This window comes from Nycticebus coucang, chromosome 8 (genome assembly GCF_027406575.1).
Source record: "Nycticebus coucang isolate mNycCou1 chromosome 8, mNycCou1.pri, whole genome shotgun sequence".
Lineage (NCBI taxonomy): Eukaryota > Metazoa > Chordata > Mammalia > Primates > Lorisidae > Nycticebus > Nycticebus coucang.
The window spans coordinates 34,461,726-34,476,021 of record NC_069787.1 but is presented as its reverse complement, the minus strand read 5'-3'; the positions used below and the strand labels follow the sequence as shown (position 1 = coordinate 34,476,021).

Genomic DNA, 14,296 nt, shown 5'->3' with positions numbered 1-14,296 from the left:
CCAAGTGACAGGAAGTTCAGAGAAGTACTCTGCCCAAGGTCTAGCAGCTAATAAAGGGGCAGAGTCAGGCCAAAGTCCCCCACATTCTTGCCCCACTGCTACAGTATCCTTGTGCTGTGGTCCAGAGTCTTTTCCTTTTTAGTGGCATTTAGAGATGCAGACTTGGTTTCCTGGATACCAAGCCCTTTTCTCAGTACCAAGGCACCCCAGTCCCATGCATAAAACATTACAGATTACACATAAATAATAGATCTGGCCTGTACACTTGCTCAGGTGAAACTTGTCTTAAATGTGCTACAAGGAAGATCCCCCATTCAATTTTTCCTCAGGTTGAAATTATTTTTACAGAATCTTTTTAGATGTCTCAACTGACTATGGATGGATCATTTATTTATTGCCTGAAAGTAACTCATATTTCTTTCCCTTTGAAAAAAAAAATTTTAAGTTGATTTTCTTTTTACTCTCTTGTATAACAAGCCTTAGTTGACTCTTGAAATTTATCAAATGCAGTTGTTCTTTGGTCTGCAAATAGTTATTACTTGTAGGTGGCTTCCCTTCAGATGGCAACAGTTTCTACCTTGGCCTGCTTTGACCACTATAACATGGCAAATTGTATTTTGTTATTTATTTTTAATAAAAAACATTTTTTCATTAATACCACATTAAAAAAAATACTACATAGGAGAGGGAATACTGCCAGGGGTTATATTCCAGAAGGTTTGAATTCCAGCCCCGCCTTTTAATAATGGCACAATTATTAGGCAAATTGCTTAACCTCTCTAACCCTCAGTTTCCACATTTGTAAAAGGAAGACGATATTAATACCTACTTCATAGGGCTGTGGTGAGGATTAACTAGGTTAATACAATAAAAGCATTTAAACAAGCCCTGGCACACAGTAAGTGTTCAATACGTGTTCAGCTAGTACAAGGTTCTAGTAAAACACAGCCTCCCTAGCCAAATTTAACCACAGCCTGTTTTTGCATGGCTTGTGAGCTAAGAATGATTTTTACATTTTAAGATAATGGAAAACAAATTTTAAAAAAGAAGAATATTTCATGACACATGAGAACTACGTGAAATTCAAATTTCAGTATCCATAAATAAAGTTTTATTAGACCATAAGCCACACCCATATTGACTATGTATGTTTCTCCCTATATTGGCGAGTATTAAGTAGCTGTAATAGAGACCATATAAACTACAAAGCCTAAGATATTTACTATCTGGCCCTTACAAAAAAAAAGTGTGCTGATCCGATTTTTGTCACTGACTGTGCACAGCAACTTGTGAGGTAGGTAACAGCATCCTTGTTTTATAAACTAGGGAAATACGTTCAGAAATGCTAATTAACATGGCAAGGGCACAACCGGTCTAGTGAGAGGTGCTGGCTGGAAGCCAGTCCAGCTCTCCCTGACCCTAAGCTCATGATTCAGACTCTCTTCCAGCCTACCTCTTCCTAGACAGGACCCTTCCCATATCAAAACTTGGCCTGTGACTTGATTTATTTTTATGCAAAGGCAGATTATAATTTCTTTCTTAATTATCAATATGACTCAAACAAATGTGAATTTGTCCTTTTGAACTATATTCTATTTCTTCCCTCCTTAATAATGTGATTTCTGCCTGATTTGCAGGTAGTGTGTACCAGGAAAAGCTTTAGCCAACGGAATTCACCTTCTAGCATGGAAAAAAAATTATTTTATAATTTAAGAATTTAGCTGGATAGGAGTATTTTGTCCATGTAAGCAAATATTAAAACTTATAGGAGATGTGGTTTTAAAGATAATATTAACCACATTTTCTAACTGTTAAAACCCTTTTAAAATAGTGCATGTCAAATTGGGATGGAAAGGATTTAGGAAAAATGCTAGATTAATTATTGTCTTACACAGCCAAGTCAGATTTTTCTTTCAAGCACGTTATACAACCATGTTCATTAATACATAGGAAGGAAATGTGGGATGAAGCATGACCAAAACTATGAAAGAATTTTTGGAAAGATCCTCACAGGTACATTTTGCCTCAAGGAAAAAGCTGAACATTAGTCTACAAATGGACCTGAATGGAAATCTCATCTTTCATGTTTATTTACAATGAACGGTAGGCAAATTTAAGAGTGGCACAAGAAATTTCAAATGATACAACGAGCATACCCAAAAAGTAGTGTGCGTCCTACCCTCGAGGTTTTTAAGAAGGTGGCTGACAGACACTTGTGGAGAGTGCTAAAAGGCTATCAGAAGACTAGAGGGGATAGGGTAGGAAGCTGTATCAGAACATCTTCAAAGATCCTTCCAAATGGGGCAGTGTATGGGCTGATTCTTTTTTTTTTTCCTAAGACAGAGTCTCAAGCTGTCGCCCTGGGTAGAATGCCATGGCATCATAGCTCACAGCAACTTCCAACTCTTGGGCTCAAGTGATCCTCTTGCCTCAGTTTTAGTAGAGACAGGATCTCGCTTTTTGCTCAGGTTGGTCACGAACCCGTGACCTCAAGCAATCTACCTGCCTCAACTTCCCAGAGTGCTAGGATTACAAGTGTAGGCTACTGTGCACAGCTCCATCCCTTTATTCATTCATCAGTTAACGGCTCTTCCCCAGTAACCATTTCTCAATATTACATAACAAATTCATCTGAATTGAGTGCTTCTAAAAAACTGTGCTGTAATTCTTTATTATAGCTAAATGAGAAATTCAGGGTTTTGGTGGTGGTGGTGGGGAATAAATAGACATATGCTTTAGATATTCTTTTTATGTAAGACTTCATAAGCAGTTGCCATGGTGAAAGCCTAAATGGGAAAAATCTAGTTCAAAATCTTCTCATTTTCTCAAATCTATGAAGATTATTATTTTTTAATTTACCCTATCAGCTAATTTAAAAGCAAAAAAGAAGTATTAGGGGGGAAAAAAGTTCTGCCTTTCCTGAAGAATTGGTATGATTTATTTTTTTTTAATTCTGATAGACTGTTACAATTCTATAAATTGTATATGTTGTTTCAGCTACCAGGAAGCTCAGAGCCAAATTTCAAGCACAAAACAACAAGTAAAGGACCCAAAGGTCTAATAATGCATCTTCTAGTTCTAAAGCTTGGTCTTGTTTTTCATACTGTAAATTATGCTTCTGGTAGTACTAATTCTATCTTTTATTTATTTTATTTTCATTTTTTTGAGCCAGAGTCTTGTTTTGTCACCTGGGTAAAGTGCAGTGGCATCATCATAGCTCACAGCAACCTCAAACTTCTGGGCTCAAGCAGTCCTCCTACCTCAGCCATCCAAGGAGCTGGGACTACAGGCACCCACCATGGCCAGCTAATTTTTCTACTTTTAGTAGTGATGGGGTCTTGCTTTTGCTCAGGTTGGTCTTGAACTCCTGAGCTCAAGTGATCCTCCCACCAGGGCCTCCCAGAGTGCCAGGATTACAGATGTGGGGCACTGTGCCCCACTGGTGGTCCTAATTTTAAATTGTACTCTTTTACATGTTTCTTATAGGTCACATGACAATATAATTAATTATCCAATCAAAGATCCTTTCAGAATGAAAATGAGGGCAATGAACAACTTCTCCAAGGCAACAGGTATAAATTGGTACTGTCTTGCAAACCAGGATGCATAATCATCTTATCTGTAGGACATGAATCAAAATTGAGATTTAAAAAATTAAAATAGCATTTCAAGACAAAATATTAGGACCCCACCTGTAACACCAAATGCCGTTGAGATCAAAAAAGTTTTTGGCCGAAATTAGAAAACATATGGTCTCTACGACTTGCTCATCGAGTACTGCATAATCCCATGTACAAGGCTACTTCTCATCTTTTTTGGCTTTTATGCCTTTTCAGAGGGAGAAAAAAGCCCTAAGAATATAGCACAAAGCATCTGGATGCTAAATAAATACATTCTTGAATCAGATGAATTCTGTGGGGCAGGGGGGGAAATAATCCATTTGTCCTTAATAGAGTCATACTTTGAATTCTAAAAATGGAGCTCTACATTATATTCTAAGGGCTCATCAAACTGAGAAAAGGCATATTCCCAGCGAGGGGCGGCTGCTCCCCTCAAACTCCTTGAGAGGCATGACAGCAAACACTTCCACATTCTACATAATGAACCATCTGCTCCCTGAATTTCTCTGAACAAGCTTTTAAACGGAGATTTGGATCTGATTTTTCCCTTTCCAATGTCCCCTTCTCTTTTTAAATTGACTCGCCCAGAGCCATTGTAATCTCAGGATTCAGAGACAGTCTCCTTCCTCAATTAACAGGGACATCCGAACCTGCAAATAACTTGGAGGAGTTTTAATGAAATGATGTCAGTGCTGACACCCACTAGGTGGATTGTATTTTTTTAAAACCTCCCATAGCAAACAGCAAGGACAAGGACCTCTAATTGAGGTCTTTGGTGACTGGTTCTTAACTTCTGAATGTGAAATCTTTGTTTCTCTTTGAAGCTCAAGATCCTTTTCTGCTGAGATCTTTACACTGGGTGATTTTCTTTGTCTAGCCCATTCCAATTACAGAGTGATTTATCTCTCTCCGCTTTTCACATTACTTCTAGAATTGCTCTAAGACTTTACAATTAAAAAGGCCAAGTACTTCTTTTGAATGAAGTATTACTGAATCAAAATGTTAGTAAGTTTGCAATATCCACGCCCTCATAATAGCACTTAACTATAAAGTAAGAATTGTGCTCAAGGAAGCCACCAAATGGCTTTTAGTTTGTAGGAAATTCATCATATTAGCTGTTAGTTGCAACGGTTGTTTTAAAATCTTCAACAATATACACAGACAGAATATATAGTTGACTTTGAAAAGCAGTATGAGCCTTATTTTACATGATACTTATTTCATATAATACATACCTCATTCACAATCTGTTCTACAAGTCTGAGATGATCCACAAATTATTTTCCAGTGATTATTTATTGTGAGGAGAAAGTAGAGTACAGGAATCATGATGACAGAAATTTTTTATATCACATGTGTTTGTATCTAAATTTTTTTAAAAGCATGGGCTATATTTTTACTATTACTTTAAAAACTAATAAAAAATGTAGATTACATAGAAAATCTAATGTTTATTCATTTTTATCCATAGCTACAGTGTTAGTTTTACTGAGCAGAGTTTGTCTTACAGCCTTTTAGTTGTTTTAGAGATTAATATTAGGTGGACGTGAAATAGATGTTAGACTACAAACAAAATGAATTAAAATAAATTGATCATCACAGAGTATTTATTTAGACCAGGGTTTGCACATTAGTGGCCTATGGCTGTGTTCTTATAATTCACATTTTTCTTTTTTTTTTTTTTGGCCGGGGTTGGATTTGAACCCGCCACCTCTGGCATATGGGGCCAGCACCCTACTCCTTTGAGCCACAGGCACTGCCCAATTCAGATTTTTCTTATAAAAATTATTTATTTATTTATTATTTTTGGGGGGAAGAGAGACGTATTGCTTTTATTGCACTGACAGAAACAGTTTCTATTTAAATACACACAAATATATTTTAAAACATCTGGTAGAGAAACAAAGCACAGAAAGACCAAATGAGAGGGGCAGAAAGTTCTATTCCTTCTAACGCTGCTGTGAGCTAAAAGCTTTGTCCACATTAGACTCTCTTCCTACCGCTCCACAATCAGCTAGACCTGAGTAGTGCCTGGCACCTGGTCTCTGTGACTATCCAACACTGCTATGGTATCACACTAGCCCATCTCCTTCAGTTCACCTCTTCCTTCTCTCAGCAATTGAATTTGCTATCAATGGGTACTGCACAGTGAAATAATTTCACATAAAGCCAAAGCACCTGGGGTCTTTAAAATTAGCTGTTGGTTTATGAATCAAAAAACCATCCCTGTTCTGTAAAGACTTCTTCCTAGGCGCCCTGGCCCGTACATGCCCAATGGGAAGTCTAACAAAGTACCATAAAAGCTATTACTTATTTTTACTTGTGTACTATTTTCTATTCCTTCTAAACTTTATACATCTTATATCCACATAAAATTGGAAGTCATTCCTCATAATGAAGATAATAATTTATTATCTACATGTAAACAGTCCCCTCCCCAACAACACAAGTCAGCTGTAATAAACGCTAGGGAAAGGTTGGGCATGGTGGTTTCTGCCTCTAATCCTAGCAGTCTGGGAGGCCAAGGAGGGTAGATCACCTGAGCTCAGGAGTTTGAGACCAGCCTCAGCAAAAGTGAAACCCCATCTCTACTAAAAATAGAAAAACTAGCCGGGTGTTGTGGTGGGCAGCTGTAGTCCCAGCTGCTTGGGAAGCTGAGGCAAGAGGATGACTTGAGCCCAAGAGTTTGAGGTTGCTGTGAGCTATGATGCCACGGAACTCTACCTGGGGGACAGAGTGAGATTCTGTCTCAAAACAAACAAACAAACACCACTAAGGAAAAACCCCATTGATTTTACTTGAACATGTAAGTTCTAACAAGGCTAGAGGTTGCCATGGTCACATAAGAAGAATTATCCTGAAAGGCAAGAGACTCCCAGTCTACAAACGGCCAGGTAGTGGGATGGGGAGACCCTCGGGTGTTTTACCTGTAATACAGCTAGATTGATTAAAGAGTAATTCCCAACTTGAGGTCCCAGGTCCCTTGGGGTCTGTGAGCCCTTTTCAGTATTTCACTTAACTTCTTTTTTCCTTGTGAAAATTTATCTATTCACACTATTAATGCACTATCTCAAGTTGGGGGACTGGTGGGCAGTAGATATTCCCGGTCGTCAAAACTGAGAAACTTGGCACAGCCTACACAAAGCCCATCAATGGATAGACAGACTTCCTTGGGAGAAAAGTAATACAGAGCAGAGGTGCCTGGGGCTAGAGAGTTTGGGTACCTTGGGTACAAGCAGCCCTTGAAGTCCACCTGCTGTCTAACTTGGAAAGTGCTCTTCATCCGCCTTCAGGTAATTTACATCCCCCCCCCACCACCACCACCGAACATTCTACGCCTGCCACAGCAGCACCTACACCGAGGACTTACTCTGGTCTGTTGCACTCCCGTATGGCTGTTTTGATGCCTCCTCCACAAGTTCTTGAGCAGGTTCCAAAGTGACTCCAACTTCCCCAGGATCCATCAGTCACGGGGACCTCCATTTCTTTGGGAACACAAAATCCAAACTTGCAGTGCTGTATTTAATAAGGGGAACAGTGAGGGAGAGCTTGGCGCTGTGAGTCAATGTAGGACCGGCTGTCCTTTCAAATATACCACACTTTACTTTTTTCCCACGTGCTGCTTGGAAATGCTTCAAATTCATCATCTCTATGAATCACAGAAACTGTAGGGGTTTTAACTTCGCACTTACTGATTTTAGGCTATGTGTTCATTTACAGCTTTGTTTGGATAAAGCTGGCCAGCCAGGGAGTGACTGGCTCTGGACTGACAGAGTAACTCCAATGTTGGCCTTCAAACTGCTCTATTAGTCTACTAGAAAAAGCTGGGAGTGAAAACAGCAGACCGGTTATAGGGCCAAAGTGAGCGGCAGGATTCGTGTAATGTGTCTCCACTGACAAGGCCTAGAGATGTTACCAGGTACCAAGACTGGCGTATGTTCCATTGCTTCCAATGGATTTGAAAACCCAATTTTAATTACATAGGAGAGAAAGAGAAAAAAAAGCTAGTTACATGATTCCCACGAACTCACTCTCAGGCTGACACTGCAGCAAAACGGACACCTTACAGAGTCCTACATTTTATTACCTTTTTGTTACTGTTGGCTTCAGATTCTCCAGCAGGCAGAATGCTATGATGTTTTTTAAAAATAGTAAAAATAAAACTCCACAGCAGGATAAGTGAGTGGAGAAGCCCCTTCCAACCCTCTGCCATTGTTGGGGTGTGAAACCCTGACACAAAGCCGAGGTCACCAAGCACTGGACAAAGGAACAGTGGTGGCAGTGGCCTCAGGAGGGTGACGCCCCGCAGCTCACTCAGATCTCTGAAGCAGAGCTAGTGGCGGCTGTCATGATTTATCCCCAGTGAGGACACAGCCGTGGGGGGCAGATGCAGAAAGCCTGGAAGGTCAGGGGGTGGGTGGGGTGCAGGGAGACTGGAAAAACAAGAGGCAGGTGAAGGTCTCAGAACAGTCGGCCTCTCTGCCACGAAAGGCTGGGCGAACAATTATTTAAACAGTGCAATTAAGCTTTCTCTGGTCTATCTGCCTCCTCCCTGGTAATTATCCTCTTATAATATCTGGGACATGTCCTTTTCCCCGGGCTGTTTTGCAGAGGCTTAAAAGGTTCTGCACTGGAACCCTGGAACACTCGAGAAACATGGGCTGAGCCAGCAGGGATCATGTCACTCTGAAAATCACTTTAATATCTGTCTTCCGTGAACATTTCTGGGAATATATGCACATAAAAATACATGAATAAACGAACGAGAGGCAGTGGGGCCTAGAGTATCACTAACCAATAGAAATGGAAAATGAGCCATTGATAGAATTCAAGAATTTCTAGAAATTGCATAAAAATGTTGAAAAAAAATAAAGCCCTGAAATTAATTAAATTTTATTTAGGCCATGATATCTCAAATATCACATTATTTCTACATGTAGTCAATATAAAATTATCCATGAGATTTGTTTTTTAATAGTCTTTTCTTTGGTACTAAGTCTTCAAAACCTGGGGCATATTTTACATTTAAGCACATCTCCATTCAGACTGACATCTCAGGTGCTCAGTGACCACCAGAGTGGACAGATCAGGTCAAAAAGCTCAACTGGTAAGGAAGTCTGCCTGTGAGTGGTGGCTCTTCCACAGAAGAGTCATGGAAGTCTGAAAAAATGGGGACTTACCTGCCAGAGCTGTCTGGAGTATAACAGTGGCCATAATCACTGCAAACATGTATACAGCACTAGACTCAGTATCTGCCAGGCACTGTTCTAAGCTATACACACACATATTTATCCTTACCATACACTAAGGAGTAGGTATGATGGAACACAGGAACACTAGTACCTATCACTTTTATTTCTATAGGAAAGAAGATGGAGACACAGAGGGGTCAACACCAAGCATCAGTCAGGGAGGGGCAGGGATGAGGCTGAAACACAGCCAGCGAGACTGAACAGTGCCTACTTCTAACTGGAAGACATACTGCCTCTCAACTGTGAGCAAATGGGGACAATTTTTTTCTTTTTTTTTTTAAACATTTTTATTTAAAATGTTGGTGACAATTTTTGACACGTAAATAAAGACTGCAATTTTCACCAAATGTAAGAATTGTGAGATAGTTAAGTGGGGCTAAGACTCCAGGTTGTTCACCCAATATATATTCTCCCCTTCATCCCTCTACAGTAACAGAACTTGTAGTTTCCAAAGTTCTCCTACAGGTAGAGGAGGTCAAAGAGCTATCAACAGAATGCTCTGAGTGGGATTCCTAGGAAGTTCCTTTCAACCTTCTGTTCCTTGCCTTTTGACTTACTTCGGCTGGAAACTCAAGATTCCGTGGCTGGAGCTACAGCCATGTGTGACTCTGAGGATGAGAGTCATTTGCATCGGATGGTGGGACAGAAAGAGACTAGAAGCCTGGGTCTCTCACGACTTTATGAAGATCCCTTCATAAAGCTCCATCACCTGCCTTGCCCTTATACTAGCCTATTGTGTCAGGAAAAGAGCCAACATGTTTGTACTACAATAACTAGATCTGACCTGAACAAAATTCCTAACTAATATACCGTTGAGATCACAGATCTTGCTGCCAGGCACATATTTCATAAATTCTACGGAGTGAGGAGAAAATTCATATTCATGGATTTTAATGATGAGAAGTTTCCTGGAGATACATTATTTTCCTTCCCTCTAGACAATTCTGACTTCAGTCTCTTAATCTCTATTTTGTAGACTTCACATCCACACATGAGCAAACTCTGAAAGGACCATTACTCTCATTAAGCATTACCATAAACACCAGAACAAAACAAGAAGATAGTTTTATTATAGTGCTACCATTCAGCACTGCATTCACATGTCCTCACGGTCTTTTTTTTTTTTTGAGACAGAGTCCCAAGCTGTCACCCTGGGTAGAGTGCTGTAGCATCATAGCTCACAGCAACCTCCAACTCTTAGGCTTAAGCAATTCTCTTGCCTCAGCCTCCCAAGTAATTGGGACTACAGGTGCCCACCACAATGTCTGACTATTTTTTGGTTGTAGTTGTCCTGGATGTTTGGCAGGTTCGGGCTGGATTCGAACCTGCCAGCCTCGGTGTATGTGGCTGGCGCCCTAGTGGCTTGAACTACAGGTGCTGAGCCTCAAGGTCGTTTTTTTAAAGAGAAAACTTCTCATTAAAAATTGGTGTAGTGCCCATCAATCCACAAATTGATTAATAAATTGTGGTATATGTACACCATGGATTATGCAGCCTTGAAGAAAGATGGAGACTTTACCTCTTTCATGTTTACATGGATGGAGCTGGAACATATTCTTCTTAGTAAAGTATCTCAAGAATGGAAGAAAAAGTATCCAATGTACTCAGCCCTACTATGAAACTAATTATGGCTTTCATATGAAAGCTTTAACCCAGTTATAACCTAAGAATATAGGGGAGAGGGAGAGGGAGAGGGGAGAGGATGGGCAGAGGGAGGGTGATTGGTGGGATTACACCAACGGTGCATCTTACAAGGGTAGATGTGAAACTTAGTAAATGTAGAATATAAATGTCTTAACACAATAACTAAGAAAATGCCAGGAAGGCTATGTTAACCAGTGTGATGAAAATATGTCAAATGGACTCAGGTGGCAACCACCACGGAACAGATCTGAGACAGAAACGCAGGCCCCATGAGTAAAGGGTTTGCCTGAGGCGGTACTGGCCTGGGTAGAGCACGGGGACTAGAAACGCACGTGCAGAGCTAGGAAGTTCCCAGGGTGGGGCTGACCAGAGGACCGCTTTACTGAGCTTAAGACGCACCCAGCCCTCAGGGGATCACCAGCCTATAGACAAAAGAAGACAGGAGGCTAGAACCGACAGGTAACCAAATACAAACCTGCAGGAGCAAAGACAGGGCCTGAGGCGCAGGCTCTGGGAACTCAAAACAGCTTCTCTTCTGCAGAGAAATTTAGCTGGGACAGAAACAAATTCCTGCAAAGTTGTTCTGTTCTGTTCTGTCAGTAACATCAATCAGGGGTGGGGCTGGAACTGAGTGAACGCCCCCCAGCCTCCATCAAGTGTCCGAGGTTGTCAGGCCTCACCTCCCCCTGCTAGATAGAGGCAGAGTGCAGCGGCCTGGCTGAGCAGAAATAGATTTCCTTGTGATGAGGCAGGTGCAACTCCCTGGAGTATCTGTTAACTACAGGCAACTGGGTCAAAGCCCTGCCGGATTATCAGTGACTGGGTGTGACAGAGGTGGAAGGTGGGGAAGGAGGCATCATCCTTCCCAGACTGATCTATTTGCTGGGTGGGTCATCCTGACTCCATGGAGCACGGGAGCAAGCCAGATCAGAGTAGTCACCAGACCCCTGTGATCCAGTTGCCAGAGACCTTTTAAACTCTCCCACAAGAGACAGGTGCTGACTGAGACAATTGATTTGGACCTTTTGAACTGAGCCAATTGCCCGAGGACTATTCAGGTGGTGCCCTGGGTGTGTGGCTGTAAGAAGGTTTGATTTTCCATTTCCAATTGTTGCCTGTGGGGGGCGGGATGACTTAATTGATGGTATTTCTCCATAGCTAAGACTTCAACCCAGAGTAACTGTTTCACTAGGGTAGAACAGAGACCAGCTGAAAAAAAGACAGAACCACTTAGCCCCACCACACCAAACGGGTCCCCAGTTTCTCAGGCCATAGCACTGTACGGGTCCTCGACAAAGCTCCAGGGGAAAAATCAAATGGTGTAAAATAATCCTGGGGAAGAATCAGCAGAAAAACTCTGGTAACATGAATAACCAGAATAGATCAACCCGCCCCCCCCCCAAAGAAAGATATGGCAGATGTAACTGAAGATTCCATTCATAAAGAGCTGACCGAGATTCCAGAAATCGAATTCAGAAATCGAATCCAGAATAAAATGGAGGAAAATTTGGAATTAGAAATTCAAGAAGCAATTCAAAAGTCAGAATTAGAAATTCGAGGAGAAATTCAAAAGTTGTCTCAAGAATTTAACGAATTTAAAGACAAAACCACCAAATTTTGACACACTGAAGCAAGAATTTGCAGCCCTCAAAGATCTGAAAAAATACAGTAGAATCCCTCAGTAACAGAGAGGAGCAAGCAGCAGAAAGGATTTCTGACATTGAAGACAAAGCCTTTGAACGCTCCCAAACACTCAAAGAAGAAGAGAAATGTGGAGCAAAATGGATCATTCTCTCAGAGAGTTCTGGGATAATTCGAAGAAGGGTAATATCCGCCTTATTGGAATCCCTGAAAGTAATGAAGTGGCCTCGCAAAGCACAGAGGCCCTTCTCCATGAAATTATGACAGAGAATTTTTCAGACATGCCAAGGGATTCTGAAATTCAGATAGCAGACAGTTTCAGAACCCCAGGACGACTCAATCCCAATAAGACATCCCCCAGGCATATCATAATTAACTTCACTAACGTTAATATGAATGAGAAAATTCTCAAAGCAGCCAGAAGTAAGAAATCCATTACCTACAAAGGGAAGAATATTACAATGACTGCAGATCTCTCTGCTGAAACTTTTTAAGCCAGAAGAGGGTGGCCATCGACTTTTAATCTCCTAAAGCAAAATAACTTTCAACCCCTGATCCTGTATCCAGCTAAACTGAGTTTCATTTATGATGGAGAAATTAAATACTTTAATGACATTCATATGTTGAAGAAATTTGCCATAACCAAACCAGCTCTTTAGGATATTCTCAGACCTATCCTCCATAATGACCAACACAATCCTCTACCACAAAAGTAAACTCATTCAGAAACTTTTGATCAAACTCCAATTTCCACAGTGGTGAAAGGATTAAAAATGTCCACTGGACTTTTGAAAAACCGATACACAAAATTTTACCAGACTTATCAATATTCTCCATTAATGTGAACGGCTTAAACTATCCTCTAAAGAGGCACAGTTTAGCTGACTATATACAAAAACTCAGGTCAGATATTTGCTGCATACAAGAGGCACATCTTACCTTAAAAGACAAATATAGACTCAGGGTGAAAGGATGGTCATCCATATTTCAGGCAAATGGTAATCAGATAAAAGCAGGTGTTGCAATTTTATTTGCAGATACAATAGGCTTTAAACCAACAAAAGTAAGGAAGGATAAGAATGGTCACTTTATATTTTTTAAGGCTAATACTCAATATGATGAGATTTCAATTATTAACATTTATGTACCCAACCAGAACGCACCTCAATTTATAAGAGAAACTCTAACAGACATGACCAACTTGATTTCCTCCAGCTACATAATAGTTAGAGATTTCAACACCCCTTTGGCAGTGTTGGATAAATCTTCCACTAAGAAGCTAAGCAAAGAAATTTTAGATTTAAACCTAACCATCCAACATTTAGATTTAGCAGACATCTACAGAACATTTCATCCCAACAAAACTGAATACACATACTTCTCATCAGCCCGCAGAACATACTCCAAAATCGATCACATCTTAGGTCACAAGTCTAACCTCAGTAAATTTAAAGGAATAGAAATTATTCCTTGCATCTTCTCGGACCACGATGGAATAAAAGTTGAACTCAGTAACAACAGGAATCTGCATACGCATACAAAAACATGGAAGTTAAATAACCTTATGCTGAATGATTGCTGGGTCAGAGATGAGACTAAGAAGGAAATTGCCAAATTCTTGGAACAAAACAACAATGAAGACATGAATTATCAGAACCTCTGGGATACTGCAAAGGTAGTCCTAAGAGGGTAATTTATAGCACTGCAAGCTTACCTCAAGAGAACGGAAAGAGAGGAAGTTAACAACTTAATGGGACATCTCAAGCAACTGGAAAAGGAAGAACATTCCAACCCCAAACCCAGTAGAAGAAAAGAAATAACCAAAATTAGAGCAGAATTAAATGAAATCAAAAACAAAAGAATTATACAACAGATCAATATATCAAAAAGTTGGTTTTTTGAAAAGGTCAACAAAATAGATAAACCTTTGGCCAACCTAACCAGGAAAAAAAGAATAAAATCTCTAATCTCATCAATCAGAAACAACAAAGACGAAATAACAACAGACTCCTCTGAAATTCAAAAAATCTTTAATGAATATTACTAGAAACTTTATTCTCAGAAATACGAAAATGTGAAGGAAATTGACCAATACTTGGAAGCATGTCACCTACCAAGACTTAGCCAGAATCAAGTGGA

The 14,296-nt window shown here is 40.3% G+C and overlaps 1 protein-coding gene across 2 annotated transcripts in view; it reads right to left on the bottom strand.

The window, feature by feature from the left end:
• ADAMTS9 (ADAM metallopeptidase with thrombospondin type 1 motif 9) overlaps window positions 1-14,296 on the bottom strand; it is a 179,949-nt gene that overhangs the window by 117,107 nt on the left and 48,546 nt on the right. For both annotated transcript variants that reach the window (XM_053599270.1, XM_053599271.1), the window contains exon 12: window positions 6,991-7,136. In XM_053599270.1, coding sequence (XP_053455245.1) covers window positions 6,991-7,136 — 146 coding nt within the window. The remainder of the gene's footprint in view (window positions 1-6,990; window positions 7,137-14,296) is intronic.